Here is a 27,926-nt window from a genome sequence, read left to right on the forward strand (position 1 = left end):
ATGAATGTTTACAAATCAGTTGGATTGGCTCCCAACATCAGAAGTGATGCACGACAATCACCAGTAATTGTGGCACAAATGCAATGTGTACTTGATCTGCCCGACAAGGTGCTTTTACAAACATCACCTCAATTTCTTTTATCATTCAGATACAAACTATAATTGTGTAGTGTGTATACAGGAAATCGCATGTCCATAGGATTGTTTCAGATGTTAGAAGAATAAATAAATATAAAATAGCTAATCATTCCTCTTATCTGTCTGGTGTGTACCTTTCTTTACTCTGAGGAATACGTTAAATTAATACATTTAATCAAATAAGGATACACCTATCTTTAATAACATAGTAGTCATTGTAAACAAGTTTTAACAAACAAATCTGACAACAAAGCAGGAAGGTGCTGGGGGCTGCAAGTGAAGGCTTGGTGGCCACATACAGCCCTGGATGGCCCCTTACACCCTCACTTTTTATGCAGTTGTATACAGTCCGTTTTTAGTTTGTCTTTTCATAAGCCAGGCTTGTGATTGGTAATCACTATTTGTTTGGTCTGATTTTTCTTTTTCATTATTAATGATACACTATTTTTAACAAGTCCTGAGATACATACATAGCAAACACTTTTGTTGTGCTGGGAATTTCAGCACATTTCCCTTTATTGCCATTTACAGACTTCAGGAACACTTTAGATAAAGGAGATAAAATGCATGGTAAGAGTTAATGGAAGGGTGTTTACAGCAGATGAGAGCTACCAGTGCTGCCAGGAGCCAACAGACAATCATCTGACAATTGGATGTGAAATCTGTGATAAGCACTGAGTGGCGTCTCCATCTTATTTCCAGCACAGTAGATAGGGGTGGCAAAAGGCATTCGGTATGAATAGCCGGCTGCCGCATGACCGGCAGATCGAATCCCGGCTGCGGCAGCCCGACAAAACAGCAGAGCCCGGCAGCAGAAGCCTGACAGCGCTGGAAATCCCGCTCGTCCCTAACGTAAGTACTTACTAACCTAACTAACCCTCCTTAGGAGTGCCTATCCCTAACCTCCCCCCCAAGTGCCTAACCCTAACCTCCCCCTCTAAGTGCCTAACCCTAACCCCCCCTTCCCCGCTGCCTAAACCTAAGTCCCCCGGGGGGGTGCCTAACCCTCCCTCCCCCTAGCCTAACCCTCCCGGGGGGTGCCTAACCCTAATTCCCCCCCGGGTGCCCTAAACCTAACCCCCCGTGGCTGTCCGCTCGCGGCGCCCGGCATCCCTTCGATCGGGATGCCGGGCGCCTGTCTCCTGGCGCAGGGAAAATGACAGGCGTCTAGATTTTAGACGCCGGTCATTTATCCCTAGGCGAGATAGAGGATTCGGGAAGCCGGTGGTCGGGATTACGGCCGCCGGCTTCCTAAACATATCCGGGCAGAAGAGACCACGTAAAGATGGAAAAGAAAACAGCTTTTTGAGGTGCATCCACATGTCTCAAACATGTTTGCACAGAGCAATGTAGTCCTACTCTAGCCATAATACTATGAGTGGAAGACAAAAGTAACAAAGGTCTCTATTATTATTATTATTATTATTATTATTATTATCCTTTATTTATATGGCGCCACAAGGGTTCTGCAGCACCTTACAAAGTACATAAACAAATGAGCACACAAGAAAAACAGTTATTAACAGTACAAACAGGAAGCAGTCGGGAAGCCGGCTATCGGCATTGTGACAGCCGGCTTCCCGACTGCTTAATCCCAGCAAGGTACAAATGACAGGCGTCAAAATCCCGACGCCTGCCAGTAGACTTAGGCCGGGATACCGATCGAAGGTAAGCCGGACAGCCACGGGGAGAGCGGGTTAGGTTAGGGGCTCCCGGGTGGATTTACGATAAGGCACCCCGGGGGGAGGTTAGGCTTAGGCACCCCCTCTGGGAGACCTAGGGTTAGGCTGCGGGGAAGGGGGGGTAGGTTTAGGCACTTAGAGGGGGGTTAGGGTTAGGCACTTGGGAGGGGGGAGGTTAGGGTTAGGCACCCCTAAGGGAGGGTTAGGGGGGGGGGAATTTGGTTAGTTATACTTCCCCTAAGGACAATCGGGATTTCCTCCTCTGTCGGGCTGCCGCTGTCAGGATTACAACCGCCGGCCAAGCAATGCAGGACAAATACAGGATTTATAAAAATTACTGCATAACAGTGCTGCATGCAGGGTGTCAGCATCCAAGTGTTAGGTGCTGCTGTAAATTAAAATATAAGTAAGGGAAGAAGAAGCACGTGAGGGTAGAGGGCCCTGCTCGTGAGAGCTTACATTCTAAAGGGGAGGGGCCTTCTCTATGGAAAACAAGCATGATTGTGTAATCAATTCTTGCTTGAATGTACAGAAGACAAACCTCAAAAGCCCAGGACCAAAGTATTCAGTCACAACTGCAATGAATATGCTGTATGCTGTATGTGGAGTCACAGGCAGAACACAAAGTACTGATTTGCTTTACATAGTGACACTTTTTGTGTTGATAAAGGTTCAGGCATATGTAACTGCTGCAGCACTGTACATAATGAGGTCAAGTCAAGGTTGATTACTGAGGTTGCTGTTTGACTCTACACCCGGTTACTACAAAGCAAAGCAGAAAGAAAGGTTACAGTTCCTGCATGCTTATTATTAATTATGTTATTGATCGGTTATAGAGTGCATATTACGCCAAGGGCAAGCCATACACTATTAGTATGTTTGTCTGTTTGCTCTTATACAGAGCTAATCTCTCCAATGCTGGTATAACATCAGATAACTGACATACTGTACTTTATACTTCAGTCATGTTCATCATGTTCATTGACATCAATATCACATATCTTATTTACTAAACAGCAGGTTTTACGATTAAATAAATATACCCCCAAGTCTCCTATTCCACAGATCATTCTCTCTCTTTTCTCTTATTCTTCAACATCTTCCATGTTATGGTCAACTGCATTTACTGTTTGTTATAGAATATAATACCCCTTTCACATCACTAATGGCGGGTCGCATCCGGGATTTGTGCATGCGCCGATCCTGGGTGTGACCCGCCTGACATTCCTTGAAGACTGGCAGCCCAACCCGGCAATAAAGCCGGGTCGATGACGTCACCGCCATCGCTGCTGAGCCGGCTCTTGGAGATTAGATCCTTAGGCAGTAATCGGGACCCGGGTCACCTTGTCCTGGGTTACCCGTTCACACTACACCGCGAGTGGAAATGCTGGGTCACTCGACACGGGTTATTTCAACTGGCCCCTTTCACACTAGGCAGTAACCCGGGTTGCTGCGTGCTCATGTGCAATAACCTGGGTAACTTGATGGCAGTGTGAAAGGGGTATATTTCTCCGATTGCAGGGAGGAAACATAATTTAACATTATAGTAAGTTAAACTGTTTACTTTATTCTTCATTGGAATGAAAGTTTGCTACTGCTTCCTGATTTAATGCACTTTCTAAATTTGAATGTATAATACAGATATTTTACATTATGAATATTGGTGGAATCTAGGCGAGGATGATCTGTAAAATTGACATGCAATAAAATCAGAATTAAGGAGTCACCAACGTTCTGCAGGTCATGGGAATAGTTTGTAGGTTTGAAGTTAATACATAGAAAATTACTAGTTTATTAAGGGCCTTATTTAGATTAGTACATAAACCCAATAGTTTACGTATTAATCCGATTATTTGGGATATGCGCATGTGTAGAACAGTTACTGTGATGTTGCTCGCAGATCCCCCAAGCTGCAGCTTGACATGCTGCAACATTTGGGGCCGGAGTGGGAGTGTGCCTGGGTCACCCCCGATTTCCGGGAATGCCGAGACCAGGGTCTACATCGGTGGACGCAGATTTCCTGCCCTCACAAACTGCCAGCCTGAGTAAGCTGATGGTCACGATGATGATCCAGTGATGCACTCAGATTGCACTTGCTGGCAGGAAGTGTCTGCTTCCTATAGCCACTCCTGCAGCATTTAAATAATAAACTGTATGGCGGCTGTGCAATCCCCACCATCTGAATCAGGCCCGAAGTCTTTAGATTGTAAAATATTTTGGTAGATACATCTGTTACTTTATTAAGAAAAAAAAAAGTATGAAAGTACAACAAAGTGTAAAAAATACATGCCAAGATTGCCCATATGGCAATGGTTCCCAAACTGGGTTTCTGTGGCACCCTGGGGTGCCTCAGGGCACTTGCAGGGATGCCTTGAGTTGGAGGTCCAGTATAAGTAAAATGATTTTAAGTCAGTGTGGTAGGCAAAACCAGTGGCTGCTGCCAATCAAAAAATATGTGGACAAAAAAAGTAGAGCCCTGTCAGCCACCACATGACTGAACCTAAGGGTGACTTCTAAGCACAATATATTTCAATTAAGTTTTGCTGAATGTCTCAATAAGAAACTATTGCCCCAGGGGTGCCGTGGAAAATTATGCTGATACTCTAGGGCGCCGTGATTCTAGGTATTTCAAGGTGATTCAATATCAGGCAATATTTCTTAAACTGGGCACACACTATACAACAAAATGCATGATATATATAGTTCCGACGCGGACCTGAACGATATATCGTACACATCGATATATTGTACACATCGATCTGTCAGTCCTTGCCATTGTTCATTACATCGTCCCATATGCTGTCCTGCACGTCAGATGGGACGATGCAATGAAGGAAGCAGTGCTGTTACATACAGCATGGTGAATCGTACATTGTGTATGGAGCTCGCTTTATATCGTTACATCACTCGCCGGGTTGCACCATCATATGGTGTGTATCCATCTTTAGTCTACCCCCTACATTATGCACATAAATCGACGTGTAGAATGCATCCCCTAAAAAACAACATGGGGCCTGTCTCATACTACAACACAAACTTAGTCATTGTTAGCATATACAGCTGCATCTAGGCAAATGTAACTCAGTATTATAAAACAAGGGCATTGTCAGGGACAACATTTCTAAGGACAACTCTATAAAAACATGGATTATCCTTGGAATAAGAGATACATGGTTACTATGTAAGTGATTGTACAAGTTCTCTGAGAATGACAAAGCAAGTGTAACTTCTGCGCCTCTACCGCTCTAATAGTAACCATCTGGAGTATGTAGACTATAAACCTGTTCCTGAATGTAAGCTGTAGAGTTCACAACTATTCCATGCTAGCAGGAGAAGGGATCCACAATCTGTTGTTATGAAAAAATATTGTAACAATTTGTCACTGATATTTGTTGTGATACATTTATAAGACTTTTATTGAATCATCTTTAATTATGAAACATGTAAATTAACACTAGTATTCTATAGCAGTGGAAATGTCACAATCCCCTCTAAATATGCAATCTAAACACAAGGATGTGCAGTTTATGGACACATATATATATGTTTAATAATAGCAACCTTCTCATTCATTTCACATTTAGTAATAACAACATTTAAGCAGAATGGGCCTAGGGAGGCTGGTCTGACTTTACCATGTCCTGCACTATATTTGCTATGCGCACTGTGTTCTGCTCCTGCAGCAGACACTTAAAGGAAGTTGGTCATCTCAGGTAAAGGAGTGTCGGACGGGGACGGGCAGCAAGCAGGTGGGGCTAAATAGTGGAAACGTGCTCGAATCCGGACATTTCCGGGAAGCTTCATTTAAGACCTTCCTCTACTGGTAGTTAGAAATAATGAGCAGCAGGGATTATTACTGTATATGAAGGATCTGTAGTGTGACAGGACTAGTGACTAGTGAAGTAATGACTGATAAAATACATCATATAGGAAAGGCCAGCCCTTCATCTCCACTCGCACCTGTATCAACAGGTCATCCACACCATCTGGAGTTCTAGCCTTTTTATTGTACTTTAATCATAGTTGTAATTAAAAAAAAAAAATCAAGGATACGTAAGGTAGAATAGAGAACTTTGCTGAGAAATATAACACTTTCAGGATGATACATTTGCATAAATCCTTCATCAGATGCCACATAGGAAGATTTGTGTGCTTATTATTTAGCTTATATTAGCATGGCTAAACAACAAAAAAAAAAGCAGCTTACAAAAATTCCCACAAGCCCATAACAAACTTGATAAGTCTTCTTACATGTACGGCCTGCCCTAGTTGTCATAGGGATCAGTTGTCTTGATTTTCATCTGACTGGTTAAGAGAATGTTTTCCACATGTGACTATAGCAGCCATTTATTCACAGCCCAAATTTTTAATTGATTGCATTAACATAAAGTCGAAGCTTTAAATTCTGTAGAGAAAACAACTACTAAGCAGAGACGATGAATGTTTGAAAATGATGCTTGGAATAAAACTCCCAGCACTTTCTTACAGAGCACATCCTCTACCTGCCTTGGAACTGCTAGGAGCCTTGTGTTCCTGTATTCTAGGTGGTGCTGGCAGTGAATAGGTTATCAGAGCCAAGTGAAGACGGATCATGATAGGCAAAGACTGTTACCATAACAACAGCACCTTGACTTAATCTCTTTGGAGGAATGAATTGCTGCTGGTGGTTTACAGCAGATCTATTCCTCCAGGCACATAAAACCTCGAGTACCCCTTCTTGTGTTTATGCAAAAGATACTGCATTTATAAATATAAGGCTTCATTTCAACCTCTTGTTCAACAGTTTATCAGACATTTTATTTATTTATTTATATTTATTTATATATCTTTTTTTTTCTGTGTTCAAAATATTAAATTGATAATTTTTGCCCGGATATTGTATGTTCAGGGTGAAATAAATCACATTGTAATATGTACACAGGGACAGTTTTGCAGCAGCTCCTTGAGGTAGGAGTGAAAATGAAGTTTCCTCTTTATTACACATGCTAGCAGTATGAGAAAGTAAAATATTAATCTGATAACAAAATACATAAGTGTTACTAATATATGCATAGAGTCCTGTAAATAATATGTATAAGCGATGAGTTCTAATGTCATCACTTCATTAGGAAAACGTGTATTAGAAGGAATAAGGCACCTTTGTGCGGCCCATACCCTGTGCGATTTGAAAACTTACGACACCTCGGTGCGCTTTCATATTCAGCCCGATGCATCGCATGCTGTTGTGAATGGTAAACAATGCTTCTTACAAGATGCTTCGTTTACCTATTTAACAGCATGACGGATCACAGATCTTATGGATAATGTGTTTTGCAAGTTGTGAATATTATTGTATTCATGTACTGTCTGCCATAGCTACTGTGGGGCAGGGATGTGATCTCAGTGCTGTGGATCTATGCTTCCTTTGATCTGCAGTCGGCAAGAGGCCTTACCTTCCTCAGGTCCCATAACACTTGGGTGTAACAGGCCCTGACAAGAGAAAGTGTATTAAAGAACATGCCTCCATGTATCCGCTGGAGTGTCTGTGATGCCACTACGGTCTAAGCCAGGATAAGTCTTTGATTTGAGGAAGCCAAAGGAGTGTCTTGAAAACACTTCAAACACCTTAACAAGTATGACTAAGATAAATGTCATAGATGTGCTTTATTTCTGCTGCTGTTTGTGTGTTTAGTAGACTCAGACACTCTTTCATGTACCACTTATAAGCGGCAGGGTTCATTATCTTGCTGCATGTACATGTTGGTGGAGACATGCTACAGTGGTGTTTCACTTTCATCAAAGCTATTTTTGTTTTATTTGTTCCAATCAACATACTGTATATATGTATGTGTGTGTGTGTAAATATATATATATATATATATATATATATTGCATATATATCCCAAGCTGAAGCCACTCTGATACTGTGTTGACTTGTGTGCATGTGGCATAAATATCAAAAGGTTTCAGTATCCTCTTGTCTTGCATGTATTTTATAAAGCTTTCGACTTGCATTGGCAAGAATCTTATATAGATTAGTTTTCTTTCATTTTATTTGTTACTATGCACTGTTTATAGTTGGTAGAGGATAACTTGGAACTTTTTTTTTTTTTCAAAGTTTGGGTCTTACAAACAAGTATGCATATGATATATTCCTGTTGAGGGTAAACATTATGAATATATTTGTGACAGTAAATGTTCAGGTAGCTGCAGAAAAATGTTCAGACCCATATCAACCATATTCTGTCTTTTCTTCATAGCTCCAAGAAGCCGTGCAGAAAAAATTAGAAGGTGCGAGGTCACCACTCAACGGAGAACAGCAAAATGGCATCTGTGACGAAAGGTTTTCTCCATCAGCTAAACGGCGGAGGAAGGAGATTCCAGGTATGGACACACTTAATAATTTGTCAAACATGCCACTGCCTTCAGTGTCACCTCTTCACCAGCTTGATATAAAGCCACACTTACCAGTTCCGAGCAGTGTAACTCATTCTGGTGGACTTGAAGACATAAATAAGAATGGTGGACAGCAGGATGTTAAACTAGCAGTAAATGGTTCTAGTGAACTGGAGGAGAGCTTTAATATCCTAACCAAGGAAATGAAGCAAGAACCACTAGATGATCCTTCAGTAATAGACACTTCTGATACTTCCCTTTCCAACCAAAACAAACTTTTTTCGGACATAAATTTGAATGATCAGGAGTGGCAGGAGTTGATAGATGAATTTGCAAACACTGTTCCTGAAGATGACATTGAGGATTTATTTAATGAGAACTTTGAGGAAAAAAAGGAGCTAGATTTCTCCAGGCCTACAACCCAAACACCCCTTCCTCAAGAAAGTGCCAGTGTAAAGAGTGATCCATCTCACTCTCCTTTCCCACATGTCTCCATGGGCTCTCCTCAAGTTCGTCCCTCTTCATCTGGTCCTTCTTTTTCTAATGTATCCTCTGTGTCTAGCATACACTCAGTTTCCAGTGCTCCATCTACTTTAATGCTTGCTGGCTCACCAGCAAGTTGTGTTGTCCAATCGCCACAAACACCTAATCCACCTCATACTCCTGGTCAGAGCTCTACAAGACCTGGAAATGGCTATGTCATGACCCCCCCTTCTAGTTCAGGGAGTGGATCTGTGAACCTTCCAAGTGCTGATTTGTCTCCAGCTGAGCAGCTTAAACAAATGGCAGTTCAGCAGCAACAGCGAGCAAAACTCATTCAGCAGAAACAGCAACATACAAACCAGCCATCCAACTGGTCACCCGTACCTGTGGGACCTCCATCTAGTCCATATGGTGGAGCCTATGTTACTGAGAAGCCAAATAGCCCAATGATGTATCCTCAAGCATTCAACAACCAAAACCCTATTGTACCTCCAATGGCAAATAATCCAACGAAAACCACAATGAATAACTACCTCCCTCAAAGCCACTTGAACATGATAAGCCAGCAGACAAACAATTTGAATTCAAACTCCATCAGCAAAACACAGAATATGCTCAATTATGGTAATACTAAACCACTGACACACTTTAATGTTGATATGAGTCAAAGATTGACTCCCCCAATTGCTAATCAAAACAAGAATACCATGTTACCATACATACAGCAGCAGCAGCAGCAACCTCCAATGCCGCCCCAGATGAGCCATTTGACAGAGGAACAGAAACGCCTGCTTATTATGAAGCAGAAGGGACTCATGAATCAACAAATGGCTTATGGAGCTCTCCCAGGTCATAGTCAGGTAAGTGCACAAGGATTGTTAACCTAAATTATAGAAATTTGCATTTAGTATGTGTATGTAGATTGCAGAGATAATGGGGCTAATTTTGAATTGGGAGCAAAGCCAAAAAAGTGGATGGGTACGGGTTTACGTTGCTCGTGATCCCGGCTCCAGTATTCTAAGCGACTTTCCCTATGCCGGGATACTGAACTTCCCCCCCAAAAAAGGGCCCTGAAACAAAGCAAGTGGTGCAAATACATTTATTTTTATTTTTTTGCATACTAGTTGCCAGGGCCGGATTAAGGTCTGTGGGGGCCCCTGGGCAACAAATGTGTTGGGGCCCCTATCAATAAATGTTTAGATGTTTATTGTATATATATATATATATATATATACTATATATATAAAAATACACACATACATGCATCGACCTTCCCGATATGTGTGTGTGTATGTATGTATGTATTAGTATATATATATATATATATATATATATGTGTGTATCAGGCAGGCAGGCCTATTGTGTGTGTGTGTGTGTGTGTGTGTGTGTGTGTGTGTGTATTTTTTATATATATATATATATTTCTACTTCTGGGTCCATAGGGTATCCACAGGATACCTTGGGGTATAGGTGTGACGTCAGTCATCGGGCACCAAAGAGTTAAGCTTTCAGCCTCCCAGGATGCACTAGGTCCCCCTCCTATACCCCGCCCCCGAGCCAAGGCATCTCAGTTTTCGTTTGGTGCCCAGCCGTAGTCGGAGGCACCTGCTAGAGGGGGGCTTAGAAGAGCCCCTGAAGCTTTTTCTTCATGCAGCTGTGGCTGCACATCTGGATGGACAGTCAGTCCTGACGTCCATGCTGTCTTCCCTACACCCCGCCGGTACCAGAACGCCGGTACTGATCCCGGGATGCTGGTGGACATCTGGGGTCACAGCTAGCGGTGACCCCAGATGTTCCGGACCATGGCCGGATTCAAGGGGGACAGACGTAAGCAGCGGGGTCCCGCGGGGGGTCCCCGCTGATCACATGGTCCTAAGTCCCCAGGCAGGGGGCTCCCTGGGGACTGGCTGCAGCGTGGAGCCAGGCGACCAACCTGCGCTTCCACTACCCCCTGGGACAGCGGACCGCAGCAGAGCGGTAGCGCTGCGGCGTCCCAGGGGTTAAATGCATGCCAGGGGAGCGCGCCTTCCCTGTCTCACAGCCGGCGCCTCCCCCGCTGCACACAGCCCTCTCTGCACTGTGCTGACTGGCCCTGTGTCAGCGCTCCTCCCCCAGGCCAGCCTTCTTTCTGCTCCTCATTGGCCATCTTTTCTGAAGCATGGTGAACGCTGCTGGAAGCCTGCATTGGAAGCATCGTGGTCTGGGTCCCCCCGCATACCTCTCATCCGCTGTGGTCAGGTCTGTGTATGCAGCGCTGTGTCCTACCAAGCCCTGTGTCTGTGTAGTTGAGTGATCAGCGCTGTTAGTGCAGGAATTGTTATTTCTCTGCATTGTATGTGACTGTGCTAGCGCTGCTGCCTGTAACTTTTTTTCTAAACTGTCAGCTTTATACTGTCCCTGTTTTTTCTGCTAAGCCCTTGTGGTGCGGTGCTGCAGGGTGGTCTCTCGCCTCTTAAATATATAATTGATGAGAGGGGTCACATACGTGGTGCCATCATGTCTGAAAGTGATTTTCTCCTCCGGCTACAGTGTACTACGTGTAAAGTACCGTTAGCGGAGGGGGAGGGTAGCGCGGAGGGCCTCTGCCGGCAGTGTTTGTCTATGGCGCGGCCTCTTACGGTTACTGCACCGGTACAGGAGCCGCCCTGGGCTTGTTTCGCTCAAGCGCTTACAGCCTTAGTGGGCCAGTTAGCTCCGCAGCCCGCGTTTACACCGATGGGTTTGTCCCAGCAGTCAGTGGTGTCGTCACCCATGCAGGGTTTCCCACGACAATTGGTGGTACCCCGCAGTCTCCCTATTTCCCCGCTCCCGGTTTCTCAGGAGCCAGCGTGGGTTAACTCCCTGACGAGTTCTGTACAGCACTTGTCGGATGTGTTGCAAGGGGAGTCTGTGATGCGGCCGCATAAACGGCCGGTGGCGTCTCTGACGGCTCCTTATGAGGATGACGAGGGGACGTCTGATGATGGGGAGATTCTGGATCCTTACGATCAGGAACCTCTCCATGCTAAGGACGCTGATGCTAAGTCCAAAGTATATATTCCTGGACTTATTCGGGCGGTCCGCACAGCCTTGGTGATTGAGGACGAAGTTCCCCCAGCGGCTAAATCTAAGTATGCCTTTTTCAAAGATGTGAAGGGCGATGCCACAGTCTTTCCTCTTTCGGGTCAGTTGGTGGACCATTTAGAGGAGGCGTGGAAACAGCCTGGCAAAAGATACCAGCCGCAGAGACGCCTGGCGGTGGCTTATCCATTCGCGGATAATTATTTTGGAAAGTGGGAATCCCCTCCACAGGTGGATTCTCACGTGACCCGTCTTGTCCGTAGTGCCACATTGCCGATGCCATCCATGTCCTCCCTTAAGGATGCTACGGACCGCAAGGTGGAGATCTGCCTGAAGTCCGCTATGGCCATTTGCTGGGTTGCCAGAGCGATGGAGCGCTGGGCGGATTCATTAGAGGCTTCTTTTGATTCCGACTGTCCGGCCGAACAGGCGGAGTTGATTGGCAATCTCCGTGATTCGGCCACCTACATCAACGAGGCGGCCCTAGGCATTAGTACTCTGGTGTCTAGGATTTCTTCAGCAGCGGTAGCTGCTCGTCGCACCTTGTGGCTGCGATCCTGGAAGGTGGACGCAGATTCCAAAAAGGGTCTGGAGGCGTTGCCGTTTACCGGAGAAGTTCTCTTTGGTCCGGATCTGGATAAGATTGTGGCCACGCTGGCGGCAGCCAAATCGGCTTGTCTCCCGTCGGCCGCTGCTCCTTCTGGTTCTGGACCATCGTCCTTTCGGTCATCTAGGGCCCAGGGCAGGCCCAAACCACAGTCGTTTCCTCGACAGGCTGGCCCTAAGAAATCGGTCAAGCCCCGGAAGCAGACATGGAGTACCAGACGTCCGGCCCCCAAGCCAGATGACAAGCCTGCGGCCTGACGGTCCGGGCCTCCCTTTGGGGGATCCCAGGGTGGGAGGCCGCCTGCTGCAGTTCGCCCAGTGTTGGTCGACCACTACGACAGACACTTGGGTTCTGGAGGTGGTCTCCCACGGGTACGCCCTCTCCTTCCGGCTCGATTCTTCACCACGGGTCTACCATCAGACCAGAACAAGGCTACGGAGCTGCGGAAGGTATTGCACACTATGCTCCAGGCTGGAGTTATAGTGCCTGTTCCATTCTCCCAGAGGGGCCAGGGTTTCTATTCAAATCTTTTTTTGGTACAGAAACCCAATGGGTCGTATCGTCCGATTCTCAACCTCAAAGCACTCAACAGGTCTTTGCGGGTACCGAAGTTTCGGATGGAGACCCTACGGTACATCATTCTGGCGCTGGAACCTGGGGACTACATGGTGTCATTGGACCTACAGGACGCTTACCTGCATGTCCCTATTCTTTTGCGCCATCAACAGTTCCTCAGGTTTGCAATCTGCAGCGACCACTTCCAGTTTCGGGCGTTACCTTTTGGCCTGGCGACAGCACCACGTGTTTTCACCAAGGTGATGGCGTTCATGGCGGCTTCTCTGCAGCTGCAGGGAGTCCGCATGTTGCCGTACTTGGATGACCTGTTATTGGTGGCAGGATCTCCAGAGCTCCTGTTACGCCACTTGGACCTGACCATTGCACTGCTGCAACGGCACGGCTGGCTAATCAACTGGCAGAAGTCCACTCTAATCCCGTCTCGGAGGATTCTGCATCTTGGAGCCTTATTGGACTCGGGACAGCAAAAGATCTTCGTGACGGAGGACAAGATCTCTGCTTTACAGTCAAGGGTGCGCAGTTGTCTGCACAGCCGCCGGGTGTCCCTACACTCGGCGATGAGGTTACTGGGCTCCATGGTGTCGGTGTTCGACATGGTGGAATACGCCCAGTTTCACTCCAGACCTCTGCAGCACCTGATCCTGTCCAAGTGGAACGGGCTGCCTCAGTCTCTGAAGTCCCAGACGATTGTGCTCACCCCGGAGGTTCGCCTGTCCCTTGCTTGGTGGTTACAGACGACCCACCTCAACAAGGGAAGTCCGTTCTGGGTTCCAAATTGGGTCCTGTTGACAACGGACGCCAGTCTTCGGGGCTGGGGAGCAGTTTCGGGTCCACACTTGTTCCAGGGCAGGTGGACGCCGACAGAAGCGGAGCTTCCAATAAATATCTTGGAACTCCGTGCGGTCTTCAATGCTCTCCAGCAGGCACATCGGTTTCTCCAGGGTCACCCGGTGCAGGTCCAGTCGGACAACGCTACCACCGTGGCCTACATAAACAGGCAAGGAGGAACTCGCAGTCGGGCGGCTCTCGTAGAGGTCTCTCGGATCCTGGTTTGGGCGGAGCGCAATCTTCCGGCCATATCAGCGGTCCTCATCCCGGGAGTGCTAAATTGGGAGGCGGACTTTCTAAGTCGCCAGGACGTTCATCCGGGGAAATGGTCCCTGCACTCGGACGTTTTTCAACTGCTGGTGGACAAGTGGGGTCTTCCAGAGATCGACCTCATGGCGTCCCGGCACAACAACAAGTTGCCGGTGTACGGGTCTCGCACAAGAGACGAAGGGGCGTATACCTGTTCCCTCCGGTCTCCCTTCTTCCGCGGGTAATCCGGAAATTCAAACAGGAAGGAGGGATGCTCCTGTTGATAGCTCCCGCGTGGCCCAGACGGCACTGGTTCTCAGACCTTCAGGGTCTGTCCGTGGACAGTCCTCTGTGGTTGCCGCTACGACCGGACCTTCTGTCTCAGGGTCCTTGCCTTCACCCGGACCTGACGCGGCTGTCTTTGACGGCGTGGCTGTTGAGACGGCCATGCTGAGGTCCCGGGGGTTTTCCAGCTCTGTGGTGCGTACCATGTTACGAGCTCGGAAACCGTCTTCCGCGAGGATATACCATACGTTCTTCCAGTGGTGTCGACCGAGAGGTTATGCACCGCGGGAGTTTCGTCTGTCTCGGATTCTCGCCTTCCTACAAGCGGGACTAGATCATGGGCTTCGCCTTGCTTCTTTGAAGGTACAGGTTTCGGCCCTGTCTGTCTGGTTTCACCATAGGATTGCTACAATCCCGGATGTGCGCACCTTTATGCAAGGTGTTGTCCGCATTCAGCCGCCCTTTGTTCCATCTGTGGCGCCTTGGGATTTGGCTGTGGTCCTGAGGGCTCTCCAAGGACCGCCGTTTGAACCACTGGGCTCAGTGGATCTTAAATGGCTAACAGCTAAGACTGTTTTCCTTCTGGCTATTGCTTCAGCCAGACGTGTTTCTGAGTTAGGGGCTCTTTCTTGTAGACCCCCTTTCTTGGTTTTTCATGGGAACAGGGCAGTGCTCCGCACTCGGCCCGAGTTTCTTCCCAAAGTTGTTTCCCAGTTTCATGTTAACGAGGAAATCGTTGTTCCGGCCTTTAACTCACCGGGTCTTTCCGTGGGTGAGGCCTCTTTGGATGTTGTGCGGGCCTTAAGGACTTATGTTGACCGCACTTCTTCGTTTAGGAAGTCGGACGCTTTGTTTGTCCTCTATGGCTTCCGTAAAAAGGGTTGGCCTGCTTCAAAGCAAACTTTGGCAGCCTGGATCCGTATGGCTATTTCTGAAGCTTATCTTCATGAAGGCCTGCCGGTTCCTCCTTCTGTGAAGGCTCATTCCACTAGGTCTGTGGGTCCTTCATGGGCAGCTCGACATGGTGCCTCTGCAGTCAAGATCTGCAGGGCTGCTACGTGGTCCTCTGTCCATACCTTCGTGAGGTATTACAGGTTTGACACCTTCGCCTCTCAGGATGCTTCCTTCGGATACTGCTTTGGGACATCCCCAAGGTATCCTGTGGATACCCTATGGACCCTGAAGTAGAAAATATGAGATATGGTAAGAACTTACCCTTGTTATCTCTATTTCTACGAAGTCCATAGGGTTCCACAGGACTCCCGCCCTGTCGCACCTGTGCTGCAGATGGGCTTTGCTCTGGTCACCGGTTTTCCGTCTCCCTCTGGTGAGAATGTGATTCTTGTATGTGTCCAGATCTTTTTTCTCTCTCTTCCTTCTCCTCCTCCGGCCTATGGCTTGATAACTAACTGAGGTGCCTTGGCTCGGGGGCTGGGTATAGGAGGGGGACCTAGTGCATCCTGGGAGGCTGAAAGCTTAACTCTTTGGTGCCCGATGACTGACGTCACACCTATACCCCAAGGTATCCTGTGGAACCCTATGGACTTTGTAGAAATAGAGATAACAAGGGTAAGTTCTTACCATATCTCATATTATATATATATATATATATATATATACACATATAGACACACACACATATAAACATTATTGCTTACTTAAGAGGCAGCAGGCCAGCAGCAGCAGAAGGGGGCGGAGCCAAATGGCAGAGGGGGCGGAGCTTAATCGTAGCCCGGTGCAGGCGGCTCCGATATAAGAAAAAAAAACGGTTAATCTTGGGGAAGGGGCTGGCCGGCCGGGGACAGTTAAGGGGGGCCCCCTATGTTTGGGGGCCCCGGGACAACCGTCTCTGTCACCCTCCCTATAATCTGGCCCTGCTAGTTGCTCTTGCATGTGGCCCACAAATGCTAGATAGCTTTATTTTTACACTGAAATGTAGATGTGAGTTTTTGACATGCCCCAATTAAATCTAAATCTCTCTGCACATCGTAAATCTGCTCCCCCTGCGGTGCAGAATAGGTGCAGCCAGTTTCTTGTTTTTTTGTTGCTTTGCTCCCACCTCAGAATCAGCCTCGATATGTGCAGACATTGTTCACCTCAGGATATCTAGATCACAAGTGTCGTGTCCCATTGGTATTGGAGATGTCTCTTTTCCAAAACTCTGCTTAAAATATGGCCACAAAATTGCGGTTCTATCTGTTTATTTTGAGTTACACATGTTAAGAATCGGATACCTGCAACCTGTAATCTAACATATTGTCTGTAGTCAATTATACGACTGTCAGCAATGTAGACAATTACATCATGCGTATGGGATATGCTTCCTAAAAAGCTTATCTCATAGATAGATGTAAGTGACAATTGGATGCATTTCTAAGTGGAGTGGTCAGATTGCCTCTCCATGCCCTCACTGTGTTAAATGTACACGTAAATATCTCTAACACACCTTTCCCAGTGCAAGGGGGCACAAGTATGATATTCGCCACTGTAATTACAAGCAAGGAAATTTGTTTGTATGCACCATATATGGACCTACATCCAAGTCTAAGGGTATCCGGTCATTAGATCTACAGTAAAAAGGTATACTATGTTTAGATAGACAATACAAGTTAGACAGGCAATAGGTTGACAGGGTCTGGAGGTCGACAAACTAACGGTCGACAGGGACAGAAGGTCAACAGGGCCATTAGGTCGCCACACTAAATGGTCGCCACATATTATTTTTAAGGTTAGGCACTTGCCGGACGGTTAGGCACTTACTCCGACGGTTAGGGTTAGGCACTTACCCCAACGGTTAGGGTTAGGCACTTATAATGATTTAATTTTGTTGGATGGGATTATGTAAATGGGATAATGGGACTGACGAACATTTTCTCACCAAACAAGAACTTGACTTTACCTAAAGTACTGAGCTTTGGAGATTTGGAGGAAAGCGCACATAATAACAAGCTTCAAAAAGACACGTTACTAAAAACAGTCTTACTCTATACAGGGCACCTGGATATGACTTCCCCTACTTAATCCCTGAATTTGGCCTCAGCCTGGCGGATTCCATGAGCTCCCACTTACCTATTTTTTTAATAGTTTTCTAGTTTTGGCCAGTGTCTCTATTGCCAGAACCTTGATGAATTCCAATACTGCCCCTTTTCCATCCTGGGTGGCTCTGACCATTGCTACCGTCTCACATTAACGCTTCATATACAGTACCTTAACAGAAAGTGCCCTCTCAAGTTTGGCAGACTCTGGCGAATCTGACAATCATCTGAGTATGCGCTAGAACTTCCTACTTCTTAGTAGCCCTATACTCCTCAGTATAACTTTATGGTATGTTTCTGCCGCTTCGCTTTTTCTTTTCTATCATAGGGACATTGGCGTATCTATAATGGGTTGAGGGTTTTTGGTGCACACGGGCCCCTGGGTCCAGGGGGGGTCCACTTAGCACGCCCTGCACCCAAACAATTATTATACTTACCTCTCAAGAGTCCCGCTTCGGCTGGTGCTGCAGACTGAAATCACTGGTAAAACGACACAATGGCCATTTTTCCAGAGATTTGCACAAGCGCACTAGAGATATCTTCAGGAATATTTCGCAGGCGCCGTAAAAAGAAAAAATAAATACCTATGCAGGGGAGGTTTGAGAGGAAGGGGCCTGTGTGCAGCCTCTGTGCGTGCCCCCTCCTCTATGACAACCAGAGACTAGGTGCAGCCTCTGTGCGTGCCCCCTCCTCTCCGGCAGCCAGAGAGGAGGGGGCCCGTGTGCAGCCTCTGTGCGTGCCCCCTCCTTTCCGACAGCCATAGAGAGGAGGGGGTCCGTGTGCAGCCTCTGTGAGTGCCCCCTCCTCTCCGGTAGCCAGAGACGATGGGGTCCGTGTGCAGCTGCTGTGCGTGCCCCCTCCTATCCGGCAACCAGAGAGGAGGGGGCCCGCACGGAGGCTGCAGACAGGCCACCTCCTCTTTTAAACCTCCCCTGCATAGGTATTTGTTTAATAATATTGTATTCCCTTTATGGTTCCGTGTTTCACAGTATCTATTTCCTGTGATATGTTATTATTTTTGCTATGTACATGCCATGTTTACTATATCTTATGTATGTACTTGGCCATACCTATTATTCAGATTTTCTGTTATTGTTCTGTGCTTGTGTTTATTGATGTTTTGCTAAACGCTCGTTCTGTATTGTCTTTTTTGTTTGTTTTCCATATTGAAAAAGCTTCAATAAAAATCTGAAATGCAATGATGGTGGTGAGGGTGGAATCCTGGGATATGGGAAACCCCCACTAAGTGTGTACATGGAACAGTAGTTAAAATGCAAAATAACATAATCATGGTCAAATACAGGTAAAATGGCATGTTTGGAAACAATTTTAGGACTGCAGAGACAGTATTGTGCCACTGTGATTACATGCACCATCTCAGCAGCAAAGTGTCCCTAGGAGTTCATTAAAAATGTTGGCAAGAATACAGTGGCTGCACAGCGCCTCCTGTATGCAAAGTTCCTCGATAGGAAATCCCATGTCTGCTCCCTGCTGTTTGCTGGTAGTCTGAGCATAATGGGAGAGGATAGAGATAGGGAACATGATCTTGCTCTTTTATCAGATGGACAGAGATTGTAAGTAACCCCAGGTCACTAGTAAGATTTCTAGCCATTCATCTTCTTTAGCTCTACCTTTGCACACTGATACACACATGACAATAAAACTACATTCCATGTGCAGAAGCAATTAGGATAATTACTCATTAGTGTAAAGTGCCATTCTGGGAGAGCTGTGGGAGAGAGAGGACAGAGGAGCAGCAGCAAGGAAGAGTGACCTGTCTGCCTTCACAAGGAAAGAATTAGGCAAACAGACCCCCCCCATGCAGCGCACAATTAGTATTTTCTTTGTTTTTTATTTTTTTGCACCCATGGACACGCCCTCATAAGCTCAGGGCGTTAAAGGAAACTTTCACCCTGAGCTCCGCAAAGTCTAGAACTGGCCCTGACTTGTGCTGAAAGAAATTTGTAACTGTAAAGTGGTATATGCTGTACCTGATCCCACATATATAGAGGTACCAACCTTGCACCTAGTCTAAGCACAGAGGGCCTGATTCAGGATGGACGCATATCTCCGATGGTTAGGTGTCTGCGCATTTGAGATCTCACTCACAGACTGCCCCAGCAGCAATATGATTGACATGCTGTGGAGTTTGGGAGGGGCAGAGCAGGGGTGTGCCTGGTCACCATTCCCGGAAATGGGGGCGTATCGTCTCTGTTTTCCAGGATGGATGAGGCCAGGGTCTGTGTCGGCGGATGCAGATTTCAGGCCTCTTGCGTGACCAGGCCCTGGCCAGCCTGACCAATGGAGCAATCATCGTGACCCTCAGTCCCGATGGTGATCCCAGCCTGCGACATCAGTCGCAGTGCTGGAATTGCAAATGCAGCAAGGAGGTGTCTGACACCTCCTTCTGCATTTGCATCTGAGATGGACAGATTTGCACATCTGCTTGTGTGCGGCTCTGCATATCCGTCCATCTCTGAATCAGGCCCAGAGTCAGTTGTCCTTTAGCAAACCAAGGAATCAGACACTGTTGTACATGATTGTTTGGTAAAGTATGATGATGTCCTGTAGCACTGTAAGGATATTGAAAAGTAATATAATAAGATGTGCCATGCTTTCATTGTAATGGCTCGTGTGTAACCAAGAACAGATACAGAGAACTATCTCCCAATTGTGCATGCCCCCACCTGAATGTACCCCTGTGCTCGTCTCCTGCACTAACAATAGGGGTGTTTACTGTAAAGCTGGCCACACATCAGACCAACTTTCCTCCAACCAAGCAACTGACCTTCCGTCAAACTTGTCTGTCCAACTAAAACGCTTCCCCACACATCTAACCAACTTTCCATCCAACCAGCCAACCTGCCAACTTTTTTTTATCAGACCAGCCAACTTCTGTCCAACTTGTGATGTCACAGAAGTAGACGGAGACTGCCTGCCTACTCCTGCACGTTTTAAATAAATATATTGAACAAACATATATCTGTGCGTGTTTAAATATATATATATATAAATATATATATATAAAAAAATTGTATCAATTATATATATATATATATATATATACACACACACACACACACACACACATATACATACATACATACATGCATATATATATATGACACTGGACAGTGCCGAATGAGGGGAGGAGAGTTGGAATGGATCAGCGGATACGGAGCCGCGATGGTCGGGAGGACGGTGGCCGGATGCAGTAGAAGTCAGATGGTCATAAAATATATAGGGGCCCATTTATCATTCAATATTTGTGCTGTAATCCCAGAAAACACCCGTTTTCAGGGGATAGCCGCAAATATTAAGTATTCTCCGATATCTGTTGGTATCCCTCCATTTCCGTTGGCAATGCAACCCCCATTAGTTTCTATAGGGGATGCAGTGCTGACAGATTTATTAAGTTCCAGAATGCAAAACATTCTGGACCTTGATGCGCGCACCTTAAGCCATCTGAACATGGCGTAAGCCGCTGTAGCCTATGGGCTACACATCACAAATCTGTCCGTGAGAGGGTTCCATAGAAACCCTCCCTTGGCAATGGCCGCAGAGCATGCGTGGTCTGCAGACCGCACATGCGCAGGATCCAAGCACAGTAGTGAAGTGACCGCTGTCTCTGAAGGTGGAACTTCATACATCCGGGTGGTATGATCGCATCCTGCAATGCGATCATGAGCACTAATATGATCGATAGGGATGTAGTTATGAGACCGGCGGTCTCAATTCCAACTGCGGAATCCTGACATGGGATTTAACAGAGACGTCGAAATACCGACGCCTATGTTAATTCCGACGCCGGAACGCCGATCCGAACGTCCTCCTGCCAGGTAAGTGCAACACTTAGCTCGGGGACGGGGGGGGGGTTAGGATTAGGAACCACCGTGGGGACTTAAGGTGCCTACACACTAGGCGATGTGGTCACAATACGATATCGTGTGCGATTTCCCTTGAACTTTCCCTGGCAGCTCCCCAGCACTCCAGGACATTATGTGCAGCAAAAGCTGAACCCCTGGACGGTTGGTGCCGGGTTGATTGTGTATAGTGTGAGTAAAAAATAGATTAACTAATATTGGGCCTGATTCAGACCCACTCGCGAGCGGCTGTCCGCTCGCAAGTGGGTCGATGTTATGGACTGAGCATGTGCACGACGGAGGGAGCTCCGTCGTGCGCATGCGCCAGACGCGACGAGCGAAGGAAAGTCCTTTGCTCGTGTCTGATCAAAGGGGGCGTGCTGTCAATGTTGATTGACAGCACGCCCCCTTTGGTGGGCGTGCCAGGGGCGTGCCTCCCTGACGGGGGCGTTCCCACGGGAACGCCTCCCGTCAAAAGCCGGCCCACTGACATCACTAGTGATGTCAGTGGGAGTGATTTTGGCTCTGATAGAGCCAAAATCACTCCGGAGCTTGCGGTTGAAAACCTCAACCGCAGGCTCCGGCTCGCAAATTCGATGGTCGCGATGGTCTCGACCATCGCGACCATCACAATGCACGCTCGTATAGCCTGTGGGTGGTGACCCACAGCTATACGAGCGTCCAGGAGGACGCTCCATGAAAATGGAGCCCGGCCCTCATTCAGAGCGTGCGCTCTGCTCAGAGCGTACGGCTCTGAATGAGGGCCATTGTCTTATGCTGTGGAACTGGAGGTCCCAGCAAGCCTCACCCGCATGCTGGTACTTGGAGAACCACATGTACCAGCATTCGGGGCATTACGGGCCCGTTGGTACCTGTAGTTCCACTACAAAAGTAATATTAAAATAAACACAGGACACACACACCATACAAAGTATAAGATTATTAAACATACATGCACTCACACATGTACTCATACTCACCTATGTATCCCTGTAGCATCGGTCCACTTGTCCAGTAGAGTATCCATAGGGGACCTGTGAAAAAAAATATACTCGCCGTCTCCTATGCGAAGTTCGGTCCTCTTCATTCCAAAGTAGGCATCCAGGGACTTGGCAAAAAAACCCGGAAATGGCGGAGCCACGAACTGAAGTACCGATCTATAGGAACGGTACTTCCCGAATGAGAGCTTAGTGGTGGGATTTCACCATGGAAACCCTGCCGGTGAGCGTTCATTGGCTGAGAGACGCGAGCCCACCGCCTCTCAGTCAGTGAACGGTTCTCACCATTGAAGTCAATGGTGAAAACCACAAAGGTAACTCAAGGTTGGGGTTAGACACCCCCCCCTGGGGAAGATTAGGGTTAGGCTAGGGGAAGTAGGGGAAGGGGGTTGGGGTTAGGCACCCCCCGGGAGGGTTAGGTTTAGGGTGCGGGGAGGGGGGGGTTAGGTTTATGCACCCATGGGGGGTGGGTTAGGCACCCCTAAGGTAGAGTTAGGGGGAGGGTTAGTATACTTAACTACCCCAGCTGGGATCTCCTCCGTCGGCCATCTGCTGTCGGGACTTCAGCCACCGGCATTTCAATTCCATTCCGATTATTATTCTGAGTGCTGCCGTTGTGTGTGTTTGTGTGTATATATATATACATGATTACACACACACACACATACATATATACACACACACATGTATATATACCTATACACATATGTATATATACATATGTTTATGAACATGTATATACACACATATATACGTATACATACACATATACATGTATGTAAACCTGTATACACATATACATGTAAATATATGCATATATATGTATGCACACACAATGACAATATGGACCAGACAGGTATCAGACTCCGGCCCTGATTCAGAGCCGGACGCTCTGACCAGAGCGCTCGCTCTGAATCAGGGCCCACCTCCATTAAAATGGAGCGTCCTCCTGGACGCTCGTATAGCTGTGGGTCCCCACCCACAGCATATACGAGCGTCCAACAAGATGGTCGCGATGGTCTTGACCATCGCGACCATCGGACTTGCGAGAGAAACCCTGTGGTCGGGTTTCTCAACCGCAAGGCCAGGAGTGATTTTGGCTCTATCAGAGCCAAAATCACTCCCACTGACATCACTAGTGATGTCAGTGGGGCCGGCTTCAGACGGTAGGCGTTCCCATAGGAACGCCTCCGTCTGGCAGGCACGCCCCCGGAACGCCCACCAAAAAGGGCGTGCTGTCAATCAACCTCGACAGCACGCCCCCTTTGGTGCGAGACCCGGAGCGATGGAAAGTCCTTTGCTCGCCGGGTCTCGCGCATGCGCACGACGGAGCTCCCTCCATCATGCGCATGCGCAGTGGGGAACATCGACCCACTTGCGAGCGGACTGCCGCTCGCGAGTGGGTCTGAATGACCACCTCCATGAGGAAAGTGAGAGAGGGGACGGGATCGCAGGGTGTGGTGGTACCGAGGGGTGGAGGGGGGTCTCGATCGCTGTGTGCGGTGGTCTGTGGGGGGGGGAGAGGAGGGGGTATGCCGCGATCACGGGTGTGCAGTAGTCCTGGGGGGAGAGAGAAAACTTCAGCGATCGCGGATGTGCGGTACTCCCGGGGAGGGGAGTTTGAGGGGGAGAGGTGGGTGCCGCGATGGCTGGGGTCTGGGAGGGAAGGGAGGAAGGTTCCGCGATCGCGGGTGTGTGGTATTCCCGGGGGGAGGAAGAAGGCTGCCGCGATCGCCGGTGTGCGAGGGGGGGAGTGAGGAAGGTGCAATCGCGGGTGTGTGGTAATCCGGGGGGGCTACCATGATCGCAGGGGCAGGGTCGTCCCGGGCGGGGGGGACGGGCGGTGAAACTAGTGAGACGGACAGGTACCTGACTGAAGTTCAGCAGCAGCGCTGCAGGACAGATCCAGCTGCAACACTGATGCTCACTGCCGCTGACAGGGATCCCAGGCTGGAAGGTGCACGGTGGAGAAGTAGGCGGACACTACTGGCCAGTGTCCGGCTACTTATCGTTCAGTTGGGGGGAGTGTTCCCCTTACACTAGAACGATAGTTGGTGAAAATCAAACATGTTTGATTTTCTCCAACTAGTTGGAACGACCGTTTTTGGCCATTTTTTAGCGTGTGGGAGCAAACGGCTGACTATCGTTTGCTCCCACACACTAGACGATTATCATTCCAACCAGCCAACTAGTTGGTTAGTTGGGACGATATCTTTCTGGTGTGTGGGGGCCTTAAGTCTCTGATGCTAACTGCTGGCTGTACACGCATCCTTGCCAAAAGCCACTACAGGTTAGGAGGGCAACCTTGTCGATCAATAGGAAGCTATTGGTCCACACAGCCACCTTCTACCTCCCTGTCCCATTTACCCCTACATATAGTCTGGCTCAGATAGGACCTTTGATGGGCATAGGACATGATGCCACAAGTGTGGATTTTCCTAGTACTTGGCTTGTCGCCCCCAAATGGCAGTCCATCACCTCTGGACCCCCAAAGCAACCACATCCTTGCCCTCGGTTTTCACCCTGCCATCTAGTGGTAGCTAGCTAATTGGGATATCTAGACTTCAACATACATAGCATACTGATGTTTACTGTATTAAATACATGTTTGCCAATACATTAGATGGTCTGAGCAGTGACATTTACAGATGCAGCTGCAAACACTGCAATATTGCAGCCCAGTGTCTGACAACAGTGTACATTGCTGAAAACAAGTCTGATGATAATCCAAATAAATTCAGGACATTATCGAGCATGTTGCAGAACGTAAGCAAAAGATGAGTCTACAGCAGGGTTCCCAACCACGGTCCCCAAGACACACTAACAGTCCAGGTTTTAAGAATAGCCGTACTTGATCACAGGTATATTAATTAGTACCTCAGTTATTTTGATTTTACTATCTGTGCTCAAGCATGGATATCATTAAAACCTGGACTGTTATTGTGCCTTGAGGACCGAGTTTGGGAAACACTGGTCTACAGTATCACTTGTGTGTGGAGTCATCTTCTGACTATCAGAATGAATTTGCATGACCACTAGTGTGGCTACTCACATGTGTATGTTGGTCAATGCATGGTGAACCAGGTTTACCCTTTATAGATGAGATAGGTTTTCTGACTTTCAGATTATTGGAGTCATGAAATTCAGTTCATTTCAGAAGAACAAAGCAGGTAGCAGATGGGAAAACACAATGGTGCCGATTCAGAGGTGGATGGAGACCATTTATAGAAATGCTGCTACAAAGTTCTCTGGTGTACATCCGTGTGTCCAAATGTGCAAGGACTGAGACGCCCGCTGTCAGTGTCCGTAGGTGCTGAAATACCAATTTGGTGTATCTTTAGAACTATGAGCCTGATTCATTATGGACCACGCACACAGGCGGCCGATTGTGGCTTTCTGCGCGTAAATATCTTACCGCAATCACACTGCGATTGCAGACACCACGCAGACCCATCGCAGAGTGATTGACAGGAACTGAGCGTTTGGGGGTGGTGACGGGGGGTTGTCAGAGAAACACAAGCATGACAGCGTGTTTGAATGCTGTTTCAGGGGCGCGCATAAATTAGCCAATGCGATGGCATACGCTCCTTGAGTTTTCACTGCGTGCGCTAAGGTTAGAAAATTCGGAGTAATGTCGGACCTGTAGCAACTGTGCGTGTGGCCCCGATGTTACTTGTTGGTACCGATGTTTTTGCCTACTTGCTAAGAATTACGGATGTGAGTAAGGGGACGTGGGCATCCTTATGTTAGGCTGCAACGGCATTGCGATTGCAAACATTAGCATTATTTTTGCAGTGGGTCTTTGTGCGTAAATGCAGCTACGATCGCAATAGCGATCCTTAATTAATGAAGCCTTATGGCAGGTGTTGTGTCTCCGTCTGTATTTGGCCTTCTATGTGGGCGGTTGAGCATCTGTGTATGCAAACACTTTCACCAACACGCCCAAAACACACCCACAATACGCCCATAAGATGGAACATCTACTAAGCATGCGCTAAGCCACCGCCCAGGAACTTCCATCACTTTCCTAGTTACTTCTGATGCTTCTCTGTGTAACGCATGTGCCGGAGGAATTATTCATTTTTACACGCAGTAGCAAAATATCGCTCAACTATGTGGCCATCAGTATTGCCTGCAGTCAGGCCCAAGGGGTGAAGATATTATCCACAAATCATTTCACCATCAAAAATTACAGTATGAGATTACCATGGCTCCATCTGTTTTCCCAACCCTGGAGTGTGCCTAAACCTTCTGATTCACTAGGCCACAACCATTTCTCTTCTATTTCTTCAAACACGCGTGCATTGCTGTGAGCACCTTTGGTAGGTGTGCACATCACCCGCCCACTGCGGAGAGGGACACACGTGCCGGCAGTCAAAATGAACATTTCTGATGTTTGGGTCTTGCATACACCACAGAGACAGTTGCGGAATTGCTACTATCTGTGTGGAGTTTATTTGTTCCCCCAAGCTCATGTGCACTTCTTCCTCTAGGTGGTGCAGTCTCAAATTACAATCCAAATAAATAAAACATACTATTTGCCGTCTGACAACACTGACTAATGTGCGTGTGTTTGTGTGGTAGATAAATAAACTGTATTGTAAGTTCCACAGGTATTTTTGTGGATAGTTAATGATGCTCTTTAAAACATACAATCATACATTTGGATTTGACTGTTTGGAATAATGTAACATTGATTTTCATGATGATGAGACAGTCCCCTAAAATCAGGGATTTCCTAAATTAGAACAGTTGGGAGATATGGTGATACGCTGCATTATATGTTGGTGTTATATAAACAAAACTTGATAATAGTTATATATTATGTTATAATTTGAGGGTATAGGGATGGAAGATCTACAGTGTCTAGATAGTCAATAAGTCGACGCCAGATGGTTGACATGCAAAAGGTTGACATGATAAAAAGGCTTTTTAGGGTTAGAGTTAGGCTGCGGAAGGGGATGTTAGGGTTAGGCACTAGGGGGAGGGTTAGGCACCAGGGGGAGGGATACAGTTAGGCACTAGAGAAGGAGGGTTTGGGTTAAAATAAAAAGTGTTGACTTTTCTGTGTCAAACTAATTATTTGTGTGTCGATCTTGTGACCATGTCAACCTTAGTCCATGTCGATCATTTAACTGTCAACCATTTGGTGTCGACATATTGACTGAATAATACAACTAATGTGAGTGTGCTTGCTCTGATGCACCGTATTTCAGGCATGAGTTCCCTCTGGGAGCTGCAACTCCATACTGTAACACAGTGTGGAAATACTGTCTGGATATACTGTGTGCTGGCTGTGATGCATGTGTAAAGTGTTTCTTTCATGGCCCGGTGTTGACTTCTTATTGGCTGTCACACCATGTGCTAACTTGTCAGCAAATATTAGCATGTTACCATTTCTTACATGTGCCAAATAGCCTGTCTGTAAAAGTCTGTGTAATGTTACGCTGACACCAGTCGAATTGCTAGAAAGATTTATGTAAAAGAATGAAGAGGGATGATGCAGGGTGTGTTGATTTACATATGATGCCAGTTATATTTGAGGGTAACCATTATTCTCAGTACTAAAATGGCAGATTCACCGGTGTTGAAATATGGTGCAGCTGCCTTTGAGAATGAGTGCGGAGCTGGAGAACAGGGGCAGATAGGCACCAGACTCTGCTGTACTCTTTGGCATCATGTTGGTTACATTTGTTGGTTCCTTTTTTCTAAGTTAAAAACAAATCTTTAATTCATGTTTTTCAGGA

At 47.1% G+C, this 27,926-nt stretch overlaps 1 protein-coding gene across 1 annotated transcript in view; it reads left to right on the plus strand.

The window, feature by feature from the left end:
* Positions 1-27,926, plus strand: part of MAML3 (mastermind like transcriptional coactivator 3) — a 402,002-nt gene that overhangs the window by 228,920 nt on the left and 145,156 nt on the right. Inside the window, exon 2 of the mRNA XM_088451440.1 lies at positions 8,060-9,538. Within this exon, the coding sequence (XP_088307566.1) occupies positions 8,060-9,538 (1,479 nt within the window). The remainder of the gene's footprint in view (positions 1-8,059; positions 9,539-27,926) is intronic.

This window comes from Taudactylus pleione, unplaced genomic scaffold (assembly GCF_031769625.1).
Source record: "Taudactylus pleione unplaced genomic scaffold, aTauple2 ptg000548l, whole genome shotgun sequence".
Lineage (NCBI taxonomy): Eukaryota > Metazoa > Chordata > Amphibia > Anura > Myobatrachidae > Taudactylus > Taudactylus pleione.